Below are 24,839 nucleotides of genomic sequence, written 5' to 3' on the forward strand. Positions count from 1 at the left end.
CCAGGCACCTATTCTTCTAGAACCACCCCCTCTACAGGGGAGAATGAAGGAACCAGTGTCCCACCTTCAGGAAACTGCTCTCCAAGCCGCCTCAGTTGGAGGAAGCACGGGAGAAGGGGTGGGTGAGCCCGGGCAGACTGGAAGTATTGGAGACCAGTGCTGGAGGAGTCCACCACAGGGATCAGGTCAGCAAGGGACTCATGGAAGAGGAGGGCCTGGACGGAGTCAGATGAAGTGGATGGGATTAGAGAGAAGGAGCACACTTGGTACAAGCTCAGAAAAGGGAGGGCATATGCTTGGGAGCTCATCAGAGTAGATATAAAAAGGTGAAACTAAAAAGGTAAGTTGAGGCTTGGTTGCAAAAAGTCTCAAAAGCCAAGCAGGTGGAAGAGCCTGGGCTTTTTCTTGCAGACTAAGGGCAAGTCCTGGGGGCTTATGATCAGAGTCACGGGAATGAAAGGGAATTTTTTTTTTTTGAGGAGATTTTTAAAAGAAGAATCTGGAAATAGTGTTTGGGGTAGAGAATAGGAAAGCTACTGACTACACTATCTATCACATGTTCAGCACTGTGCTTTTCTTCTTTGAATGCTCCTTAAAATTCTAAAAGTGGAAGAAAAATATCTATTTTGTTATTAGTCACCCGGCAGCGTCTGAAGTCTCCTCGCTTACAGCTTTCCTCAGCAGACTTCCAACTGTCCTCAGAAGCCAGAGCTCAGCCTGGGTCTCAGGACAGAAGGGCCCTTATTACATCGTTTCACGTGCAGAATTCCGTCCCACACAGAAAGAACTCCTGCACGAGGTGCAGAGTTACATCTGCCCCGGCAGCTGGGACACGGCCCCGACCAACCCGGGCACGTCACAGTGCCAAGGCCTCCTAATTAAAAAGCTTCATTTTGGATACGGGAAAATAAAGACTAAGTGATGGGAAGTGTGCTTCCTACCTATAACCGTCCAGTTATCTCCCCAGTGAAGCTTTTGAAATGAAGATGATGGATGCAAGCTTTGGCCAAACTGTTTGGTCACTTCAGCACGCTCTGTGGTGGCTGCAATGCCTCCCTCCCAAAGCTGAGCAGGGGCTGAGCACAGACAGGATTTCTGCTGGGTTCGAAACCAGTAATTTTCTACATATTTGGCAGAAGAGATGAGGAAAGAGAACTGGACTGGGAGACCGATCAGGGGTCAAGATCAGGCTGCACCACTAACAGCTCTAACACTAATAACCATGAGGTCCTTAGCCTCCCTTGGGCTTGGTTAAATGACGGGTTTGCACTCCTCGATCCTGACAAGCCCTCGAGCTCTCTAATTTTGTTCAGCTGCCTCACTTTTCGCAACACCATTTACCATACACCACATCACAGCTAGAGTAATTTTCTTAAAATACAAAATGAATCCCCCAGTGTATCCCATGTCACTTCCCTGCTACAAGCCCCCCGTTATACAAACCATGTCAGCCACAAGCCTTACTGCAGCCTTGGCTGTCCTGCGTGATCTGGCATCTGACTGCCTCCTCTCTGTCACTGACAGCAGTCACACCGGCTTTCTCTCAGTCTTGAAACCCGCCCGACTCCCTCCTGCTTTCACATCTTTGCACATATTATCTCCTTTGCCTGGAATGCTCATCACCTTGTTTTTCACCTGACTCATTTCTACTTCTCTTTCAGGTTTCAATGAAGTGTTACTTCTTCAAAGTGGCCCTTGCAACAGCTCCTGCTTAATCTTCCACAGCCCTAGTGGGCCTTCTGTTCCTCCTCCCTGCACTTAAAATTTGTAATTTGGGGTCGATTCACTGAGACTGATTAACCCCCATCTCCTGCACTAGATGGACGATCCCCCAAAGCAGGATTGCTTCTACTTTGCTCACCCCTGGACACCCATTGACTGGAACTGAACAAATATTTGCTGAATACACAATGCGGAGGGAGCACGCAAAAGCCAACAGGCCCAGTGTTTGAGCATTGGGGTCAGGGTTTCTGAGCTGGACACTTCCTGTCCCTCTTGTTCTTCCCCAGTTACAATGTCAGTCTCTTATCTGTCAGCTGCTTATGCCCTTCCTGCCTCTGAAAAATATTCAACCTCAGTGTGAAAATAAATGGATACTCAGCCAGTTTTAAGATGGTCACAAACGAGGAAAGAGCCTGCGTTCTGGGGTACAGATGCTACCCCAGCCCTCAACATTCATTCATTCCTCGCTCACAGGGCACACTCCCCCTCATCCCCTCAACAAAGGGCATCACAACCTGCAACCCAAACCCCAGGCTTCCGAGCATTCAGAAGAGAACTCGCATTCAGAAGAGAACTCCCAAGAGAGCCTGCCTCAGGAAACGCAGAAGCTCTTTCAGCTGACAGCACACTCCTCTCCACGCTGGATAACATCGGGAGCTGAGAATAATCTCAACAACTTCCGAATTCAGTGCATTTCAAAGGCAGCACCTTCTAATCTGTCCTCAAACCGAAAAGCAAAAAGCGGTGGACACCTTTTTCTGGGCACGGTCTTTGGAGCCTCCAACAGTTTAAGTGCCAAAGTTAAAACAATTAACTTTCCTCACTCCATTCTGGCCTTTCCGTACAGAGGCTCATTCACCAGAATGTCAGAGAAGAAACAAAGACAGCTGGTTATTTCTCCCCTAGTGTCTATAATTAGATTCTCATGGAGAACTTGGCCACAACAGGGCTCTGCAGGACAAATACCTCCCCCCACACAATACACACACACATACACACACAACCCACCCCAAAGGGTCGCTCCCCTCACTGTCTCCCAGACAATGAGAGACCCAGACAATGCATCCAGTCACTTACCCTCTTCAGCCACGCAAAATGCTTGTAAACATCAATGTCCCCATCCATGCTGGGCACCCATGTCAGCAGTTAGATTCCTTGGTTGAAAAGCCCTTTTTCTGGCTGGAGACCAAGTTCTCTCCTCTTCCTTGCCACTGCCCTCTCCCCCTCAGGAACATCAAGCTATGTTCAAGTTTCCCCACTTCCCTGGCCTGTGTCCTCCAGCCTTTGCCTAAACAGTTTCAGATACACAAGGGCTCAGCCCAGACCTTGCTGCTCCAGAATCCTCCCCCACCGCCCCCACAGACACACACGGGGCACCAGCGCTGGGATGCAGAGCCTGTGGAGCAATCAAACCTAACAAAAATGTAGGGAAAAAAGAAAGACTTGGACAGGAGTTGTAAACACACACACACACACACACACACACACACACACACACACACACACACGAACATTCCTTTGGTGATAATACCAGAGCCTGCCAGAGGGAAACAGTTCTGAAGAAAATTCCTCGTCTGGCTTCCCCTTTCTGGAGTGGCTGGAACTCATTACCGAGAGACCCCGATTTCCTGTCTCTGCTCCACTCTGCATTTACCCACAGGCTCCCAGCTGCTCTCGGTTTATTTGGGACTGGGGAGAAGACTAAAAATAAGTGCTGCTCTTGGAGGAGCTGCTGGTTCCCACACACAGCCTGACCCCCACCCCGAAGCCCACGCCTACCCCTTTTTCTGTCCATGCCCTGAGGAAAATCCTGTCGTCTCCAAAAAAGAACCGATTCAGAACCAGCTCCAGTCTGGGTTCTTGGCCCTGCTGGGTGTTTGCTGTCCTTGGCGCTGGTGGCATTATCCACCGGACACCAGCTGCTGCAACCTCAGAGCCCTCTGCCACTTGGGGGAGTCTGACTCCGGGCTCCTGCCAGCCACCACCACTGGGCTCCCTGGGGCCCTGTTCTGCACCAGCAAGGGGTACAGCTTCTGTCAAGCCCTAGGCCTGCCTCACTGGCTGTCCCCTTCTCCAGACTAGCTGCCTCACAAGCCAGGGTGGGAGAAAGGGTAAGGCTGGCTTTACATGCGAGTCCCTGAGACATGGAGAGCTCCGGGTAGGAGTTTGGGGAAGGCAGTTGCTGTCAGACTGCTGCATCTGTTTTCCGATCGGCAAGTCACATGTTGGCTTTCTGGGGTGAGGTAGGGGCTCTCCAGCACTCTTCAGAGGCTGCCCCCCACCTCCTCACACTCCCATCTCCTTTGAGAGCTCCCCTAAAACGGCTTTTCTCCCTAGCCCAGCCCTTGACATGCAACTTTTGGCTCTGAGTGACTATGAAAGCAATCTTTGATGTGGGTGCAGTGGGAACTGTGGTTATATGTAAGGGCTCTCAGCTCTGCTGCGTAAATGACTTGTGACTGTGGGGGCCCTCCCGTGCCCTCGGGGCTCACCAGGAACTACCAGCCTGAAGAGAAGGCCCTACTGGGTGTCGGCATACCTCTCAGCACACTATCCCCATTCACCATGGCCCAGAAGCAGGGCCCAAAAGACGGAAGAGAAACATATTCTGCAGCCCAGTCTCAGCAGGCTGGCCCAGCCCACAGATCAGAGGCAGGAGGAGAGCTTGGCCAGCAGCTGGCATGAGGGGAGGAGGAAATTCCTGGAGACACACCCGGATCAGAGGCCAGAAAGGAAAAGCAGGCTCTGCTGCCCATGCACTGAGCTCTAGATCCTTCTTCTCTCCTCTGGCCCAGTTCCAGAGTGCGGCCCGGGCCCCACCTGGCTGAGGTTCCCTGGCCAGAACTATGAAAGGATGTGTTACTGAACAACATCTCTAAGGTTGCAGGGGGAAGTAGGCCTTCTTATGTTTTCTGTCTAAAAGCCTACGGAAGTCAAATGAAGAATTCATTTGGAGAACACACATTTGCCCAGCATCCAAAGCAAATGAAACTGACTTCCTACTCTGGGCAAATAAGGAATTACCACATGGTATGTGGTAAAGGTGTTTCTGGGGCTCAAGGGAGAAAGAGGCGGGGAGCTGATTTGGGGGTTGGATGAAGAGGTGGGGACAGTCCTAGACCCTGTCCACCTTGGAGAAAGGCCTGGTGTCCTTTGTAGGTTGTGGTGTGATTGGAGGAAAAGAGGTGATCACGTGGCAACATGGCTACCTCTCAGCCTTGCTCATGCCCACCTGCCCACGGGGCTGCCTGGGGTGGCAGCCCCTCCGCTCACTCCCTCCTCAGCATCCATGCTCCTCTCCACTTCACCACCTGCCCTGTTGTACTGAACCACAGCTGACAGTTTATATATCTGTCCTCTGCACCAGACTGGAGGACATGTGTCTAAGCCCCGATTCACTGCTCTAACTTCCATGCCTAGCACAATTCTTGGTATACAGTAAGAACCGATGCATTCTTTGAATGAACAAAATGAGGCTCAAATGGTAAGACTGGCAAGATAAGACTAAAAATCTACTTGGAGAAAATGAGTCTTGAAAGTCTGTTTCCCCGGAGTTAAAGATGCTCGAGTCCAAGAGAAAAGGACAGGGCCAATTTCACTTATTAGCTCAACTCATGTGTGATGAATTGGGAGGGTGGGGGGAGAAGAGAGGAGAGGAAGGAGGGAGGGAGGGAGACATCCAGACAAGTTGCAGCTAAATTCTTGGTGTATTTTTATGGTACCCTTAAGCAGCAATTCTTACCTCAGTTCCTCCCCCACCTTTTAAACACCAAAGTATATTTTATTTATATTATAATTCAACTCAAAAAATCCACAGAATAACACTGAAAAAGACCTAGGAGCAGGAAATGTGTGTGTGGCTGGTAAGTTGAATGAAATGCGATTGATGCAAGAAGGATATAATAGATACACCACTAATCCCGCAGGGACAGCTGGCCCAGGCATGGCCCCACCACGGTGCAGGCGAGGCAAGTCCTGGCTGCATCACCTCATTCTGAAGGCCATCCCACCAGGGGCACCTCACAGAGGTCCACAGAGGGGCTTTGGGGATCAGACAGGCCCCTGAATATGTTCATAAAATGTACACAAAGTACAATTTGTATGTATAAATCATCATGTCTCTGAATATAAAGTTTTCGTCAGATTATCAAAATGATCTATGAGTCCCAAAAGATTAGAAGCCTGGGTTTTATCTGGCCTAAGCAGTTATTCTGAAAGACTTAGGCTGCCCTGGGAGGGTGGGGGCGCGGAGGAGGAGTGCTTCCTGCTTCCGTTCCACTGCCTCCAGAGGTAGTCTCAGGACTCCCTGTACCCATTGCTGAAGAGAGTTCTCAGGAACCACACAGCTTGCATAAATAGGGGTCAATACAGCGACCCTGCCAGCCCTAGGGGCCTTCCCAAAATAACTCACTCACCGGCAACAACCAGACTCAACTCTTTACTGTCTGGAACATGAGGCAGCCAGACAAGGGCAAAGGGCAGAGACCGGGAGACTGAATATTTGGGAACTAAAAACACAGCTAAGAGGGCAGAGTGATCAGGTTTGGAATTCACGCAGCTTGCCCTCCTCCTCATCCCATGGCCCAGAAGGGCACCCCAGGACAGTCAGGCACCTGGCTGGAACTCCAGGTCCCTGTGAGAATGAGGGTGGGGTTCCCTTGCTCCTCCTGCCTGCTGCCAGGAGCCAGCAGCATGTCCTCTGGAAGACCTGATGACTGAGTGGGGTCTTGTGGATCACACACCATCCTGCTGACCTATCACCTGCAGCCTGAGCTCCAGCTCAGCCCTCAGCCTTGGCCTCCAGGCCACGGTGCCAGGTGCCAGGATGTCCCTGGTAAGTCAGATACAGGCTTGTATCCTTCAACAGGTGTGCTGCACAGTTGGCCTGCTACTGGCGAGCATCGGGGAGGACAGGGAAGAGCCCAGCCCTAGGACACTGACCCTTTGGGCTGGCAAGCAGGTCTTGCTCATGAAACAGCAGCCTAGGCACCACAGCCCAGGTCCCCACGGGGCACAAGCACGAGAACCCACCTCCAAAATGGGTCAAGGACACGGGTCGGCAGACTTTTGCTTTTTCCTGTAAAGGGCCAGATGGCAAATGTTTTCAGCTTTGTAGGCCATATGGTCTCTGTCATTCTCGACTGCCATTTGTGCAGCCAAAGCAGCCACAGCCAACACGTAAACCAACGAGTGTGGCTGTGTTCCAATAACCTTTTATTCATGGGCACTGAAAATAGAGTTTTATATCACTTTTACATCACAACATATTCTTCTTGGGATTTCTCTCAGTCACAGAAAAATGGAAAAACCATTCTTAGCTCAGGGGCATAATGCAGGCCATAGTCCCCTGGGCCAGGACAATACTTCCCTGTCTATAATGAACCACCTGGGCCGGAGGGAGTTCTCATAAATATGCAGATTCTGACCCGGTAGGTTGGGAATGGGGCCAGAAATTGTGCATCACTGACAAGCTCCCAGGTCATGCTCACACGGCTCATCTCAGGGCCAGATTTGAGTAGGAAGAGGATAGGACGTTCAGAAGTGCCTTGAATCACGGTACTGAGCAAGTTTGTCTAGAAGCGGGAATTCTCCAGAGCGTGTCTGCCGACCAGCCCATGCCTGAAAGGGCAGAAGGCTCCTGGGGGTACGGCTCTGGCAGGCCTCCCTCACGGTGGAGGATGGCTGGGTGTCTACATGCTCAGACCTCAAGTTATGCTAACCTGGCAACATCACCCACCACGTCCCTGGGGCCTGAAGCAGGAAATTGCGTGGGGGAAGATTTATTTGCTCTTTCACCAGTATTTGCACAGTCTTGGTCATTTATAAACACTGGTCTTAGGGGCTGAAATAATACGGCAAGCCTGAAAGGAGCCAGATCTCTCGACTTTAGTAGGGTACAATTTACTTTGGGAGGTGGGGGAAGCCAAAAACCAGGTAAAATAAAACTGCGAAATTTGTGGTGGTTGCAGGTCCCCAAACTAGGGTGCTGTGCCAGGAAAAGTGTATTCAAAATCCTTCACGGGGGGTGGGCCAGTTAGCTCAGTAGGCTAGAGCGTGGTGCTCTTAACAACAAGGTTGCTGGTTCGATTCCCACATGGGCCACTGTGAGCTGCACCCTCCATAACTAGATTGAAACAACTACTTGACTTGGAGCTGATGGGTCCTGGAAGTTAAAACAAACAAACATCCCTCATGGTACTAGAGGATTCTTTAAGACAGGGCCTGGCAGCCATGGGGTCAGGAAATGCCTCCTGAAAGGAAAGAGCCATCCCAATAGTGCCCCCAGCAAAAAGCACTGAAATTAATAGATCTGAACAGACCTTCTTGCCATTGACAACGGAAGGTCAGGTCTATGCTCCCAGGAACAGTCTCCCCAACTGCAAACAGTGGGGGCCTCCCAGGCCTGTCCTTTGTCCACTGGGTTCCAAGGAAAAATGGGAAAGAGCTCCTTTGCCAGCTGACCCAGGTGCACTGCCCAGCAGCTTCACTGAAGTGCTTATGTCATCTTTTGTATGGAAAAATGAAAAAAGCTATATATAATTTTTTCACATAAAGCCTATACCTTATTCCTTGGGATTTAGACTTTCCAGAATTTGTCCCTGACTCCCCCCTAGTGGCTTCTTCCAGCACTGCACTGCAAAGAACCCCATCCCACACACACCAGCCCCGCCAAGGGCAAGAAGAGTCCCTTGGGAGCCAAGCACAGGAAAGAAAGTGCTGACACCTATGACTTTCTGAGCTCTCGCCGAAATTCACACCTGTCATAGGTAGAGGGCAAGAAACATAGAAAGACTGGAAATTAGGTCACAAAAGACATCTGCTTTTTTATTCTTGCAAAATGGGCACCAAATTTCTCCTCTCAAAAAAGATCTACGGGAAAAGATTTTCCTATAAAAACTCTTGAATACATTTCTAAAATGAAAATGTTCAATACGTATATATCCTAACCCATCTTTTGTTCTAGGTCCCGGGTAGAGGACAGAGGTATAGAGATGAATGAGAAACTCAAGCTCACAGTTTATGATTCAAAAAACAGCTTTTTCTCCCCCCTTCTTTGCGACTCCTGGCTTTTCAATATGGTAAACAGATTTGCTTCTTTGGCCGGAATGAAAGATTGCAAGCTGAATCTGGCAGGACTGCCTGGGCTTTGTTGGCAGAGCTGGGAGCTGAGGAAGCCGCCACCTGTGACAAGATGGTGGTGCCGGTGAGGGGCTTGGCCATGCACCCTACTGGGCCTGGGTCTCTTCCTTTGTTTCTTGAGACTAGTTGAGAGGCTAACTGCGGGTGCCTGAACTGACCAGGAGGACGTCCAACATGAGCATGTATCCCAGATGGGGCCTCACTTCCCCAGCGCAGCCAGGCCCCGCAGAGGCTGCCCGTTCAGGACATCCCGTCTCACTGCTCCTGACATGTCAGCCTCCGCTGAGCCCTAACGCCGGGCAGCTACACCTAGAGGCTCCCTGTCTCTATTTGGGAAACCAAAAGGTCTAAACCGAGGAAGGCAAAGGCTAGTGTGTACAGGCGGCCACTCAACATAGCCCCTCAACAAACTGCAAGGCTGGAATGCCTGGCCGGCTGTCACGACAGACTGTCAAACTAGCTGTCATTTCCAGCAGGGGATCTGGGTCCCCGAGGAGGGAAGATGAGGCTAGCCCAAAGCCAGATACAAATGAGTGGCTTATGCATTCCTACCTCCCACACTGCTTCACGCTGGTTCAGTTCACTTCCACGTGCCCAAGCACCCTAACCAGGACACCTGCCACTTTGCAGAGGAAAGCCCGGGTTCCTACTGGGAGGCCAAGCTTGCTCCATGAACCTCACTTCCAAAGAGGGGCCCAAAGTACAATCCCTCTGGAGGTTCTCTGCCAATCTTTCCCCCTCACCCTGAGGCTGCTGGGTTTGCCTATCTTTCCTTGGACTTGAGCCCCTGAAGCCTATGTTGGAGAAGGACCCAGAGCTGCTCCACCTGGAGACTCTGCTGGCTCTGGTGTCTCTTGGGCATTGCCCAGGGACCTGTGTCCCTAGCCACCACTGTACACCAGGCTCAGTCTACTGCCCCTCGCCACCTGGCTGTCCCCAGCCCTGCAGGGTCCACTGGAAGCTGGCTGACTAGCCCCTGTATGGGTTCCTCCACCCAGCATGGCCCTAGATCTACCCAACCAGCCTCCACCCAGCCAAGCCAAGTAGATGTGGAAGAACAGTGACACCTCTTCCAGACTCAAGGTACCGCCCGATTCCTGGACGTGGTCATAGCAGCACCAGCCCCTTCTTGCCTGTGGTACGTGTCAGGACCACTGAAGAGCACCGTTCTCCTTTCCCACCTTCAGGACCATCTGGCGGGGTTTGGGGGCTCTTCACTGGAAATGGCCATGCTCTCCCTGAGGGCATCATCCCACACTTCCTCACAGGTCTAGGAGGGAGCTGCAGGGAGGGAAAGGAGGCTGCCCCTTTCTGGAACTCAGCTCCATTTTCATCAGAGCAGAGGTGCCTCAGCCTTTCAGCCTGGGCCTCAGCTTCCTTCTCTACCATACTCATGAACCTGAACTTGGTCTTGTCTGCTAAACATGAAAGACCTTCTCCTCTCCTGAGGATCACACTCTTCTGCTGTGCCACAGCACAGGACAGCCTTACTGATGCTTCCCAGAAGGCCAGGCCCCACAGCGTGACTTGGACTGCAGGAAACCTTCCCTATACAAGAGCCTCATCTGAAGCTCCTTGGTGTTCTACCAACTTTCTGGGGATAGGCCCAGATTTCAGACTCAGATACTGCTCTCAGAACAAGGGAATCCAGGCTCTGTGTTCCTTTCCTCATTGAAGCCCCAGAGGGTGTCCCCAGCTCAGAGCCCCACACAGAACCTTCAAAGCCAGGAGCTCACCTTTCCTCATTCTACTGGCTGCCAAGGAAGGGAGGACCCTGTTTTAGGCCCCAGAGCCCTGGAAGCTCACTCACAGCCCAGGGACACTGAATTCCGGGAAGGTCTTGTCTACTTGGTCTTTAGAATGAGTCTGTCCTGTTTATAATTATCCCCCTGGAGAGTCCTCGCTGCTGCTGATCATTCTTGTCCAGCCCTGCCAGTAACGAGCAGAGGAGGAACTAGCCCCACCATAAAGATGCAGAGCTACCGACATTCTTTCTGACTTTGATACACTAGGACCAGGAGCTCCCTCTCCATTTAAAACAGGTAGATGGGAGTCCAGGACTAGTCTGTCTGCTGTTTATTACATTCTAACCGCCAACTACTCCCCATATCGACCACTGCCTCTTCAACAGCTCCTGTTTTTCTTGGGTACCAGGTATGCCAACATCTGTGCCTAAAGAGCCACAGTCCCTGATGAACAGCAACAGTAGAAAACCACATTTCTTACCATGTGATCCTTCCCCACTCTGCACAGCTGATTGGCCTTCAGGTGCACAACTGAACCAAGGATAGTTAATCCATAGCTGTGCATAAATCAAAAGTCTTTAATTTCTATTTCTTTTGCACTTAACATTCTTTATATGTCTAGAGGACTTAGCTAAAAAATTATGACCTAAGCCAATAGGATTCTCTCCTTCAGGAATTTGAGTTCACACACACACACACACACACACACACACACACACACACACGGAGAAAACATGCAAAGAATTTTTCAGTCAACAAGAAGAATAAAATCAAACCTTAAGGACTCATGGCAGCTTTCTCTGCACTGTCTTCCTAAGAGTCATTTATTTCCCCCACTTCATCATGTTTCCTTCCTGACAGAAGCCACCTCGACTCTGGTGAATTCTGATGAATTGCCAATACTTGTTTCCCAGCCTCCCTTGCAGCTAGGATATGCACATGTGAAAATGTTGGCCTTTGGGACCATACAGAAATCTGCAGGAAGGTTCCTTCCTAATTAAAGATAAAAAAACAAACAAACAAAAAACAAAAGTACATGCCCTCCCGTGGACATGGTTGTGTCTGTATGAGGATATGTTGCCTGGAGCTGCAGTAGCCATCCTGCTACTATTAGGGGATATAGCTGAGGAAAAACCAACCGCCTGAGGATGGCGGAGCAGAAAGATAGGATGAGCCAGAGCACTTGAGGTCGTCCCAGAGTCACTGATTTAATCCTGGGACCCACCCCCACCCCTCATCCTCTGGACAGCTTGTTAGTGACATATAAACCTCCTTATTATTTATGACACTTTACTGGAGAAAGAATCTCAACTGATGGAGATGTCACGAGGCAGAGTTGGACCATGCCAGGCCAACGTGTGACAAAGCAGTAACTGAGTTATATGACAAAGCCAGTTGTCTAAAGAGGAGAATAGTGTAAGTATGCAAGGGATGCAGAGATATTATGAATGAGAAGGCATAAGGACTGCCTGCCTGATCCCTCAAGCTGCTTTACTAGTTCCAATTCCAATTCTAAGTCACATGTAATTTATTTATTAAATAATTCCAGTGAGTCTCTGTAGTTTGGAGCAGTACTTCTCAAACTTTAATGTGCATATGAATCACCTGGCAATTGTTTAGTGGGTGTGGGGTGTGGCAGTCCATATTCTGCACTTTTGTTTTATAAGCTACCAGGGGATGCCAAAGCTGCGGGTCTATATACCACAATTTGAGTAGAAAGGACTTATAACTCAAAGTACCAATCTAAAAAGTACCAGTGGATGGTTTACTGCTTTAGACTCTATTTCCATACATATAAGACCTACTATGGAGTGTGAGTGCACCCAGATTGTAAAATGACTTCAGTTCTGCAAAACTTAAAATACAGACAAGCCATTTCTGTTCAGAATCAAAACCTTAACATCCAGACCTGGTATCTTGCAATGTTTACATGAACTTTTGACCCCTCAAAAGTACACCATTCATAGGCTGCTGATGGGGATAATTACTCTAAAAGATTTATGAATGCAACAATTTTTAGGAAAATCTCTCCAAAAAAAGGCATTTCCCCACCATTATAAATAAACCCAAAACAGATTTGCAAATCTGAACAGGAGCTGTTTTTGCAATGCATCTTGCAAAAATCAACAATCACATCATTGCTTTTGGATCAAAAAATTTTTTTTAAAAATCTTATTTGGTAAGTTTTTAAGTTAGATCCATATTTCACGCCACATAATAAAAACATCGCAGATGAAATAGAGTTAACCATAAGATACATATCAAACCACAAACCTACTGGAGGAAGACACAGGTGAATATTATTTGATATGAGGCTGGGAAAGGACTTTTATTTCTTTTTATAGAAATAAAAGGAAACAAAGAAACCCAAGTAGGAAAGACTGGTACAGTTCTCTACATTCCTTTTAAATGCCAAGTCTCAAATAACACCATAAACAATATTTAACAACAACGTGAGGTAAATAAATGCTACAAATAAAGCAAAGGGCTAATAAAAGTCATTTATATACATAAGAAAAGCACTAAAATCCTAATAGGAAAAAAGTATAGAATATGAATAGATGAGGATGAGGTAGGCACCCAGGGGCCCACGGTGATCACTGGGTTGTGTGGAAGAAAATATTAGAACTATTTTTTAAACTGCCCTTTAAAAATCTCTACTTTGGGGAATGTGTTATATTTTACATATATTAGGACAATACCACACAAATGAATATGAATATATGGAGAATGAATTTTTTTTCAGATAGGGATATGAGATCCAAAGTTTGAAGACCATAGAGAAGATTAAATACTAAACTAATGAAAAAAAAGACTGTTTAGTTTTCCTACTGAACAAAGAAATGTGGAAAACGATAAAAAGAAAACATTTTCCCTATGAAATTAGGAACACTGTCTTTTTAAAATCTTAGTGATTACTGTTTGATAAGGATACACAAATGCCCTGCTAATGCAGATATAAACAGGCAAAATCTTTCTGAAAAATGGTTTGGAAAAATGTATCAAAAGGCTTAAAGATGTTAATACCTTTGGATTAGAATTGCCCAATTTAGCAAGCTGCATGGGACACGCTTATTAAAAATGTTTCACTGCTTGTCTAAAATTCAAATTTAATTGAGCATCCTGTATTTTGTCTGTTAACCTTACTTTAACTCTATTATACCACTTTTTAGGACTCTATCTTAAGGAAAGATCTCAAGACACATATTTGTGGACAAAGACATTCACTGTAGCAATGCCGTGTATTAGTGAAAGATTAGAAATAATCTGTCAATATTAGAGAAATGGTCACACAAATTCAGGCACATCCATACAAGATTAAAAGTCCATAGTCACTATAAACTAACAGTAAAGAAGAAAAATATCAGCTATTCTCTGTACTCTGGGATGACTGGGCTTTTGCAGGGGAAGACATTTCAATGCATCTCTTGGTTATGTGTGGTAAGGTCCTGAGCGGAGCTGAGAGGGAGCATTTAAAATAAGAAGGTGAAAAACTGGTCTGCAGCCTAATGAAGTGTAAAACCTGACCTGAACACGCAACAGAATATTTACAGTCTTTCTTTATCCCACTACACGTGGATACTCATAAGTTTTTCTGAAGAAATGTCAATGTGTTTCCTGCCCTGTATCTGCTAGAGAAGGTATATATTATTATGTGATATATATGCACCATCTCACCTTTCGAAAGCTTAGTAAGTTCCGAGTTCTAAAACTCATCTGGACCCAAGGGTGTCAGAATGAGGGGCTGTGGACCTGCAATTTTTTGAGGCTTCATGAAATTAGCTATAAACACTGCACCCCGAGTCAGCAGCATGAGCAGGAATGGAGGGAGGGGTCGGTGTCCATGCCTGGGGTAAAGCGACCAGAGGAAGGTGCAGCTGTACAGAGCGGTGGGCAAGATGGTCAGAAAGGCCTCGGGAGAAGCCAGGATCAGCACTTTGGAGCTGAGAATACAGTCACAGCCAGAAGGCTCCTCATGGAACTCTAGGGAAGTAAGGAGAGACCCTTCTGCTAGAGGACAGGAGAGAGAGAACTAACTGCTAAAGCCATTTCCCTCCTTGCAACTCCCAACCATGGTTTTAAACAAGTGAGTGGAGAAGCAATGGGGATTTCTAGCATTATCAGCACAAGCTGAGGGGACCACCAAGGACAGTCTTCATTTGGGGGAAGAGATGAGGAGCAGGTTTTCAAACCTAAACTGTAACAAGCCCATCTGAGACCCACTCAATAACCTTCTCCACCTTCTTCTCTATGCAATATCTGCTTGTATTAAATTCCTATCGATGCCTTAACAAATTACCACAAACTAAGTGGTTTATAACAACACAAATGTCTTGTCTTACAGTTCTGGTGGTTGGAAGTCCAAAATGGGTCTCACTGGGCTAAATTCAAGGTGTTGGTTGGGCTGCGTTCCTTCTGGAAGCCCTAGAGGAGAGTGCGCTTTTCCAGCTCCTAGCTGCTGCCTGCATTCCTTGGCTCTTGGCCCCCGTTCATCTTCAAAGCCAGCAGCAGAAGTGTCGAGCCCTTCTCGAATCATAGTCACTCTGACACTGACTCTGCTTCCTCCCTCCACTTATAAGGACTCCAGTGATAACACTGGGCCCACCTGGATAATCCAGGCTACTTACTCTCCCTATTTTAAACTCAGCTGATTAGCAACCATAATTCCACTTGCTACGTCCCCCCTTTGCCATGTAAGATAATTTATTCACTGGTTCTGGCAATTAGTATGTAGGCATTTTTGGGAGGCTATTATTCTCCCTACCACACTGGTACAGGTACCGTGTTCCCCCCAAAATAAGACCTAGCCAGACAATCAGCTCTAATGAGTCTTTTGGAGCAAAAATTAATATAAATCCGGACTTATATAAGACCAGGTCTTACACTCCAGTATAATAAGACCAGGCCTTCTATTAATTTTTGCTCTAACAGACGCATTAGAGCTGATTGTCTGGCTAGGTCTTATTTTGGGGGGAACACGGTGTATTACAGAACAGCAGACAGACAGCCTACATAATGAAAATATTAAATAACACATGTAATGAATGTAATAAAGAATTCTGTGTTCAGAGGAAGGCATGGAGATGAGACTATTGAAGGAGGCCTCCTGAACAGGAAGTAGGCTAGGACATCTGGAATGTAACCTGTAACAAATGACATGGCCTATCAACAAGGGTGTCTCAACATCCTTGGTCTGTGGTTTCCAACATCAAGCCAACATCCCAATTTAGTGGTCCCGTGCCTGCCTTCCTAACTGCCTTCCTAACTCTATGCATACTTTCCAATTTTGACTCAGGTTTACAAGGCTCTAGCTTTAGAAGACTGCATCCCAGATTTCATCCTCAAACTCAGCTTAGGTAATCACATGCTTCCCTTGGCTCCCCAGGTCCCTCCCTCCAGCCCTCAAATAGATGCATTCGAGATCACCTCCTCAGTGGGCTAGACCCTTGCCTGACCCATTCCCAGATAGTACTATTCTCTTAATGTTGACCAGCTGGTCTCCACAGGGAGAAAGATGGGTAGTCAGAGCCACATATTTACAGCTTTGGTTACTCATCCGCTTCCCTTAGAGACTAGCAGGTGTACAGGTTTGATCTAGAAAGAACAGGAGGAGGAGAGTAAAGAAAGCTACATGCTACTCTAGGGACAGGAAGCATTTCTAGGGCAAGAAGGTCTGAAGAGTAGCGGCAGCAGTAAAGAAATGACTGAGATGACAAAGTTCTCATCTATTGTAAGGAACAAGGAGCGGAGGGGAGGATACAGCTGACCCGAGGGCAGACACCCCAGCTAGAGATTATAACTCAGTAAGTGGTACGGGTAATTCGGGGGGGTGGGGGGGTGGGGGCAGGGACTCTTCTATGTTTGCTCGCCTCTGGCCCAGGATTTAACCCTTCTCAGGAGACAGGGGCTCCACCGGAGTGCCCAGGTAGCTTAAGCTGTTTCATTGGGTTCTACCCTCCTCCCGGGAAGGACCACCCTGCAGGTGTCGACCAAAACTGGATGGGAAGCCAGAAGAGACTGGCAGGTGCACAGACGCAGTAAGAGCCCCTGGCAGTGGTGGCACTTCATGGGCTCCGTGATTGTGTTCCCCACACAGGCCATGGGCCTACTCACCAAGCTCTCCTGGAACCACTCCTTTATGTAGGCAGCTGTGGGGCCCGGGATCTGGCTCAGGAGCGCTGCTCTCTCCTGAGGACGCTCCAGCATCTCCAGGGCCAGCCTCAGGTCCTCGACGAGATGGAGCACTGGGAAGGGGTTCATGAAGGGTGCAGGGGAGGCCAGTCCAGGCTCACCGTTACCATCACTAATATCTGCACCCGTTTTAGTGCCTGGAACAAGAGAGAGGTGGGAACCTTAGTAAGAAAGGTGGACGCCATGGGCAGGGAACTACAAAGGAGAAGGGGAAGGGATGCCTAAGAAGCCTAGACGACCACTTTGACCTCAACAGAATCACTCACAAAGTAAACTTCGCAGAAATCATCTTTAATCCTGGGCTGGGCGTGATAGGAAGAGACCTGTCAGAGGTGGATGGCTGTGCCCACTGGGACCGACATATGGAAGCTCATACCCTTTCACAACTGGGAAAACACAGCCAGCCCTCACCAGTGACCAAAAACATGCTAGCTCAAACAATGAGATGCCATTCTTCAGCTTTTAGATTAATACACTCGCTTTCCTTTAAGTGAATTGGTAGACTGTCTGCACAGATGGCCAACGAAATTCCTCCCTCCTTTGTATATGCATTCCACTCCTCTCATCCGAGGTGGCTCCTGAATCTGGGCCGGCCTAGTGATGCTCTGATGAATAGAATGCAACGGAAGTGTCGCAATGCCAGTTCTGGTGAGGGTTTAGCGAACAGGACTCTTTCTGGATCTTCCCAGTTGGGAGAGCCCTATATCCCCTGACTAGCTCACACTTTTAACCTCTCTTAACTACTCTGTATCCCCGCATCCCATCTCCCCATCATGGGCTGTGAAGTCTCCGAGGGCAGAGTCCCTGTCATAGTTAGCGGAGTTCCCAGCACCAGACCCCTGCCCAGTAGAAGTTGAAGGAGCATATGACTGAAAGTCTGCATATATGTTTGGATGAATAGCTAAGAGGAAGAGTGCTTGGACTTCCTCAGAGATCCAGGATATTGGGTCAGCTCTTTCTAATTTGATATGTCCCAAATAGGACTGTTTTTGCCTTTCTAAACTCCATCATTTAAAAAAAAAAAGTCTGCTTTGCATATTTTTGAAACCAAAACTGGGGCGACACAGTCTAACGAAGCATTTCCGATTTCCATGCCTCTTTCAGCAGTAAGAAACACTTTTGAAAATATGGTTTAGACAGCAGAATTTCTAGGGCATTTGGGTTGTTTATAAGGCCAACAGGATAAAATATTTGAAATCAGGCTTCTGCTGGAAAATGCGGGCTGTATGCCACCATATCCACGGTTACACTGCAGGTCTGATGTCTAGTTCCAGGTCCCTTTACTCTCCTAGGAGCCAACCTCCTACTTACCGCGGCAGTCTCTGGAAGGCGAAATCCATACAGGAGGAAACAATTACCACCTGATTACTGGTTTGCTTTCTGAAACTGCAGGATACAGGGAACCGTGGATCACAACCCACAAATAAGTCCGTGGCTCTGGGGAGCTAGGAACCTGTTCGAATCCCCCCCCGTGGGCGCTCAGCACTCCGCTCCTACAAATCCAATTTAGAGTTGACTAGGGAAGTGCCCTAGGCAAACTTCAGGCAAGAAAATGGACAGAAGCAGAGCACGACCCCCAAGCTTCTCTCCAGCCTGAACACACTCCGATAAACACACACAGACATACACACCCCTTTATAAATATAGGATGAGTCAGGCCAAAATCAGGTCAGTAGACTGAGATTTTTCATTAAGTATATCACTCTGTGGCCTTGGACAACATGAAATGGAAAAACAAGTGCACACATACCTGTGTACCAGCAATTATAACAGTTATAAATGCATTAAATTAAACTCATCTATTTAAACTCAAACACTTGAATAATGGAATAAAAGAAATCCAGTACTTTGATGCTATCAAGAGAGACACACAGAAAAATTAAAACACCGAATGACTGAAATATAAAGCATTCAAAAAGATAAAACTATTTAGGCTTAGGTATTTTGATCAGACTATTGAAAGCAGACACACACAGGCACACACACATACACAGCCACTGGATAAAATGATAAAAATAAATTTTAAAATCATCTGAATAATCCTATAAAAAATTGAACCATAATATAAATTTTTTTCCACAGAGAAAATACCAGACCAAAATACTTTTACAAGTTAATTCTATCAACCTTTAGAAGTGAATAATTCTAATCTACTTTGTTCAGTACAGAAAATGAGGGAATGCTCCCGGCTCACTCAATAAAGAGAACCTGACAGTACAACTTGTAGATCAGAGGGTGAACGGTGAGTCTGGAATTGTATAACTTGGCAGTCCTGAGTACTACAAAGAACAACTATAAACATTCTCACTGATAAACTTAGATTACCAGTTTCTAAACACAAATTTACAAAACCAAACCCCAGTGTGTAAAAAAGATAACACATTGTGACCATCTCCCTTGGGAATGACCAAAAAGAAAATGAAAAATAAAGAGGTGATATTTCAGAACAACAAAGGACATAGAGAACTATGCCCCAGACAACTAGAGATGGTACATGGTGTTCCAGCACACATTAAGCATTTTACCAAAACTGACCACAGACGAGGCCATACAGGAAGTCTCAACGAAAATCAGGAACTGTTATTAGGGATATCTATTCCTGTTTCCATATTTCCGTGGGAAGGGAGGGTGGTTTCAATCCCCTGTCTCCCCTCGTTCAATTTTTCCTCCAAAGGAGGAGTGCCTCTTCTGACGACAGAGCTGAAAGAAGGAATCCTCTGCGAAGCTGCCCATCCCAGGATACAAGCATGATCCTGGGGGATGCTTTCTGAGACCAGCTCTGCCCCAGCAAGGTGGAAATCTGTAGTTTGGGATTAAGTTCAATTTGGGATGTGTGTGTAGGATGGGTGATAAGCAAGATCCTAATTGTGGCAAACTTTCCTAACCAGTCAAACTAATAATAAAGTTGATATTTTGGTCTCCCTTTATCTGACCCCTTTGTCTATTCCTTAACTGGTTTAAAACTAAGGAGGAAAAGAAAGGGATTTTGTTTATTGATCATGGTGGTAGGCAGAATCATGACACCACCCCCTACCCCCGCCCAAAGATATTCACATCTTAATCCCCGGAACATGTGAATGTGTTACCTTAAGTGGCAAAAGGGACATTACAGATGTGACTAAGGGTCACGAGATGGGAGGTTATCCTGAATTATTATCACATGGGCTCTTAAATGAGAAGAGAAAGGCAGAAGATTGGGTCGAGAGATGTGATATGCAGACTCTACTGGCCACTGCTGGCTTTAAAGGTAGAGGAAGGGATCTGTGAGCCGAGGAAGGTAACAGCATTATACCAGCAATAGTGCAGGTAATGGCAAGCTAGTTGTACAGACAAAACCCTCCAAGAACACCCAAAGATACAAAAATACACATACACACACTTTTTAACGCAACGGAATTGAAGGAAACCGTCAGAGCTCAGAACCTTAGGGGTAAGAGAGCATCTGCACTGGTATTTGCCCTGTAGGCCAGTGCCAATCCCCCAATGTCCTAATATCTGGGCTTGAATGGGCCACTTGGGGACAGGAGAAAAAGCTTAGGGCCTGAGCGACAGGAGAGATTGGATGGGAGGGCTCTGCATAAAGCCAGGATGCAAAAGGGCAATATCCTCAGTAAATCAACTAGGAAAAAAAGAGAATGATGGCTATTGAACAGTGCTTGTCACTGAGGGCCATTTCAACAGTGTTACGCAAAGGGCAGCCTTGGACATCTGAGCCTGCTAGATACCTCCCAACTTTCACTCTGATTCTTAAGGTCAGAGTCATAGCAAAACACTCTGAACCTGAATCTTGAACTGGAATCAGACAGCTCTGTTACTGATGACTGGTATATAAAGATCTGCTATATACTTGCATATACAAGACCCACTCCCTGTTCTGAGCATGGACCCATCATTATAGGCCAAGGCGAATAATCTCAGTCTTGATCAGAACTTACTCGGCCCCCAGTCTTTAAATCTTAAAAAAACAAAACAAAACGAAAAACTCAGACACAATCAGAATTGTCCGAAAAACCCAGACAGAGCAAACTCCTTTTTAACTATCATAAAAACAGTCTCCTCTTTACTATTTCTCATCGATGGGTACAGCTTGCAGATAATCACATGAATAACATCCTGTCATGGTGAGGAGGCATAAATGGCCCTCTGTGTCCTCACCATGGGGTTCTCTGGTCCTATTATAGAAGTGGCCTCACAGAGCAGCCACTGAACCTGTTAGCCCACAAAGTAAGCCCTATGCAAAGTCTGCATATGTGGCAGTTACTCTGGGCCATCCACAGGGATGTAAATAAGCAATACACAGTTCAATCAATTGCCAACAGTGTAATAATTCAATTATAGTGTTATTTGCAGGCAACTCACAGGGACTACACAGGAGGAAGACCAGATCAAAGGCTAACGTACTAGAAGCTACAGTGATCTTTTGTACTAGAAACAAATCATTTTGACAAGAGTCCTGGAGTCTTTAATAGTACCTCTTCCCAATTTTCTGGTATAAAATTCCAGGGTTCTAATCAAATTGTCACACCTGGGATAGAACTATTCAGGTTTCAAGAATTCAGCTTTACAGAAAGTTTCATTTAAAAGTCCTATTTCTGCTTACAAGCACTCCTTTCTCTCACACCTCCAGAGCCACTGAGTGCCTTGAGATGAGTCACACACTATGGCTCAGGTGCAGTAGGTGGCACTTGTGCATCAGGATGTCCTCTCAGAATATCCCTGTCCTGCTTGTCTATAGGAGTGATAACCTCCTCCATTGTTTGCACTGATTGGAAGAAGGGGCACTTTCTTTTTGCATTAAATGCTTAGTTACATCAACACTGATACCACGTGCTCCCCTAAGTGTACTCTTTTGGGAAAGAGTTTTGGAAAGTGAACAATACCTAGAATACTATAGAATAACGAACAAAGTTATTAGTTATATAGTATTAGGATTATGAATAATCATTACTGAAGGAACTGTGTTTGTTTTAGTAGGAATCCATGTTGTTTTTGCATAAAGGGTTGCTATTTGGGCTATGCAGGAAGCCCAGAACATTTTTTTCCATTGATGTAAGTGGTGATTGTGTTTTCAGAAAGAGAGAATACAGTTCTTGGGTACTCATTTGAGCACTTTAACAGGTGCAAAAGCAATTGTGTTTTGGTAGTGTTGGCACTACTTGATATCGTTTGACTTCAAATTAATAAAAGAATAGAATTATAAAAAGGAAGGTTTAAATGTTCACACAAAAATGTCATTTCTGCAGGATCTGAGGTGTCACAATGTGGTGCCACAGTTTTGAACTTTCTTTTACCTGTGCCACATAAGCAAAGGAAATCTAACGTGTAAGAGAGATGAGAGCAAAGCCACGCTGGGTAAGGGATTGGGAACAAGAACAGAACTGGACCCTCCCCCCAGTGAACACTTCTCCTTAGACAGCCCCCCAGAGCCCCCGGCGCTCTACTACACACCATCATAAAATCAACACAGGAACGAAAAGAGCCTGGCAGAGGTGAAACAATACAAAACTGCCTCCTGACTCCCAAGCACACTGGAGACCAGCTGGGGAAGTGAGCTGACATCTGCATTAGGAGGCAAAGTCGGCTAGACTTTGAGTTTCAGCTCGACTGTAATAAGCCATGATGTGCTCTGAAGAATTTATAAAAAAATCAATCTCATTGCACCCAAATTGCCTGGCAGCCAGGATCCAAACTGTTATATGCATGTTATATGCATGTTAACATATAGTACATCCACCCTGTCTCAACAGAGACCTAAACTCACCAGATACCAGAGTTCTAGAAGTCTGTACTCTTAAAAAAGAGATGGTATGCACAATAAAATAAATTAAATCTAATGAGGGGCTTCTATCTGTGCCAGAAAGAAAAGTAAAATGAGAGAAAGCAGTTTCTCAGGTGTGGAGGACGAGCTGTCAGTCGTTAGGACGCCCTGCCTGTACCTGCAATGATCCCGTCCATCTGCTCCAGGGCAGCTTCCAGCGCATGACTGGCATCAGAAGCCATGACTCCTTCTCCCTGCTTAATCTCCTCCTTCTCTCACTGAAAATTCAAATATAAAACAAAGTAAAAATTACAGAGCGTTCCACATTATGCACACAGACCACAAAGCCCTCTTATTCCATCATCGTACAGCGCACTCTCATAAGAATCCTTGTAGCCGGTGGTTTCTGCCATCTCTATGGCCTCTCCCTCCTGGCATGAGTGCTCTTTTCCCATGAATCTTTAGCATGGGATCCCATTCGCTTTCATAATGAAAAGCCACTAGGGCTCTCCAATCACCTGTAACAGCGAGACAGCAATTGCTACTGTTGGCCATCATTATAGTCCCAGGCTCCAGAAGCTCCAGCCACCACTGGGGAGGAGAAGGTTCCCCTACGTGTGGGTCATGGAAGGCATCTGTCTTGTACCTGCATTTGTCCCAAACCTGCAACACTTTCCTGGGGCAGGTGTGATCCAGGCTGAGCGGCCTCAACTGCCACTTCTACTTTTTGAATGGCCCAATGTGCCCCATCTAGGAAGGCTGCAGGTGCACTGCCTTGGGGAGACCTACTGTCCCAGGAACCAGGAGAACTGTTTCTTATAGTTTTAGTTCTACTCTACCCAGCACCATTCAAGGTGCAGAATCCCATCTTCTGGGGGCTGGAGAACTTCTCCAAGGATACATGGTCCAGCCACTCTCCTAATGCTGAATCTCCCCTCTAACGGGAGAAATGGCAATTGGTTCCATCTCCAGAACACTCTGCCTCTAGTCTTTAAGCTAAACGATCTTCCTGCAGCCTCTTCTCATTTTTCATGCTTCCCACCCTCTTCCCCTGGGTGGCAGCATTTATAATCCTAAGAAGAGACTTAGCTCATATCTATAAACTGGAGGCAGGAGGAGCTGTGGTTTGCTCATTCAGCAAAACCTTTGTGTGTGCCCAGTGGGCACAAGTACTGTGGAGAACAGAGGCACGGCCCCCATACCCAAGAATGGCACAGTCAGGAAACAGAAAGTCCTGAGGGTCTCCGCTCATTTACCCTGTGGAGTGAAGAGAGGAAAGTGAGCAGCCACCGATAAGTAGCTTTGGAGATGGTGTGGATAAGAATGGTGGGACCACAAAGAACCACACTGGACTGTGCCAGGCAGTAGCAGTTAAACAGCCAGGGTTCAAGCCCAGCTCTGTCATTTACTGTGTGATCTTTGAGCCTCAGAATTCTTATCTGTAAAATGGGGGTAGTAGCAGCACCTAACTCACAAAGTTGATGTCACAATTAAATGAGGAATTACTATTTCATAGAAAATGTTTAGTACATTCCGTTGCACACAGTGAGGGCTCAATGTGTGCTAGCTTTGTTTGTTTGTTTGTTTTTAAGTGAGGAGATAACCTCAGGATGTATTTGTGCCAGAACAGCTCACCAACCATTCCCATTCTGAGAGACTTTAAACTAAACTCAGGGCGGGAGAACCCAGACAATCCCAAGTCCGTCTTCAGGTCTCAGCTGCAAAGTTGTCTCGAGAGGCCTTCCTTGCACACCTCCATCTAAAGCAGCCCCTTCAAACCACAGCAATCTCATCCGTATATTTCTTTCTTTACTAACTGGCCTTGTTAACCCTCTCCATGGAGGCAGGGGGACCCTATCTGTCCTGTTCACCCATATGTGCCCAGTACCCAGCAGAGTGCCTGGCACAAGGAAGTTTGTGCATAAACACTTGTGAATAAAGGGATGGATCCACGCAGCCAACATTCCCGGAACCATGCTGTGCTGTGCACTGGGGGGATATTAACAAATCAGATCTAGTCCCTGTCCCCATGGGCCACACGGTCTAGTGGAGATGACAGAGTATGAACAGGTAATTATGACACAGTGTGAGGCATGGTGAAAGCGGCAGGGATGCAGTTTCCCTGAGTATTGAAGGATGAGTAGGAGCTTTCTCCGAAGATAAAAGGGAGAATGCTCTTCCAGGCAGAGGGGACGGTGCATGAAAGGCAGAGAAGCATGTAAGGGCAGGATGCCGTTGGCCAATGTCAAAATGATTGACGAGACTATACAGGAGTATCCAGT

At 46.9% G+C, this 24,839-nt stretch overlaps 1 protein-coding gene across 4 annotated transcripts in view; it reads right to left on the bottom strand.

Annotated features, from left to right (window-relative positions):
* Positions 1 to 24,839, bottom strand: part of PPFIBP2 (PPFIA binding protein 2) — a 123,686-nt gene that overhangs the window by 68,292 nt on the left and 30,555 nt on the right. For 2 of the 4 annotated variants that reach the window (XM_033120491.1, XM_033120490.1), the window contains exons 2-3: positions 22,736 to 22,835; positions 16,722 to 16,936 (exon numbers count right to left, since the gene is read on the bottom strand). In XM_033120491.1, the coding sequence (XP_032976382.1) occupies positions 16,722 to 16,936; positions 22,736 to 22,799 (279 nt within the window). In that variant the 5' untranslated portion in view covers positions 22,800 to 22,835. Of the gene's footprint in view, positions 1 to 2,799; positions 3,631 to 16,721; positions 16,937 to 22,735; positions 22,836 to 24,839 lie in introns of those variants that run through there. The other 2 variants (XM_033120492.1, XM_033120493.1) reach the window with 1 other exon arrangement.

The sequence above is a fragment of the Rhinolophus ferrumequinum genome, chromosome 11 (genome assembly GCF_004115265.2).
Source record: "Rhinolophus ferrumequinum isolate MPI-CBG mRhiFer1 chromosome 11, mRhiFer1_v1.p, whole genome shotgun sequence".
NCBI lineage: Eukaryota > Metazoa > Chordata > Mammalia > Chiroptera > Rhinolophidae > Rhinolophus > Rhinolophus ferrumequinum.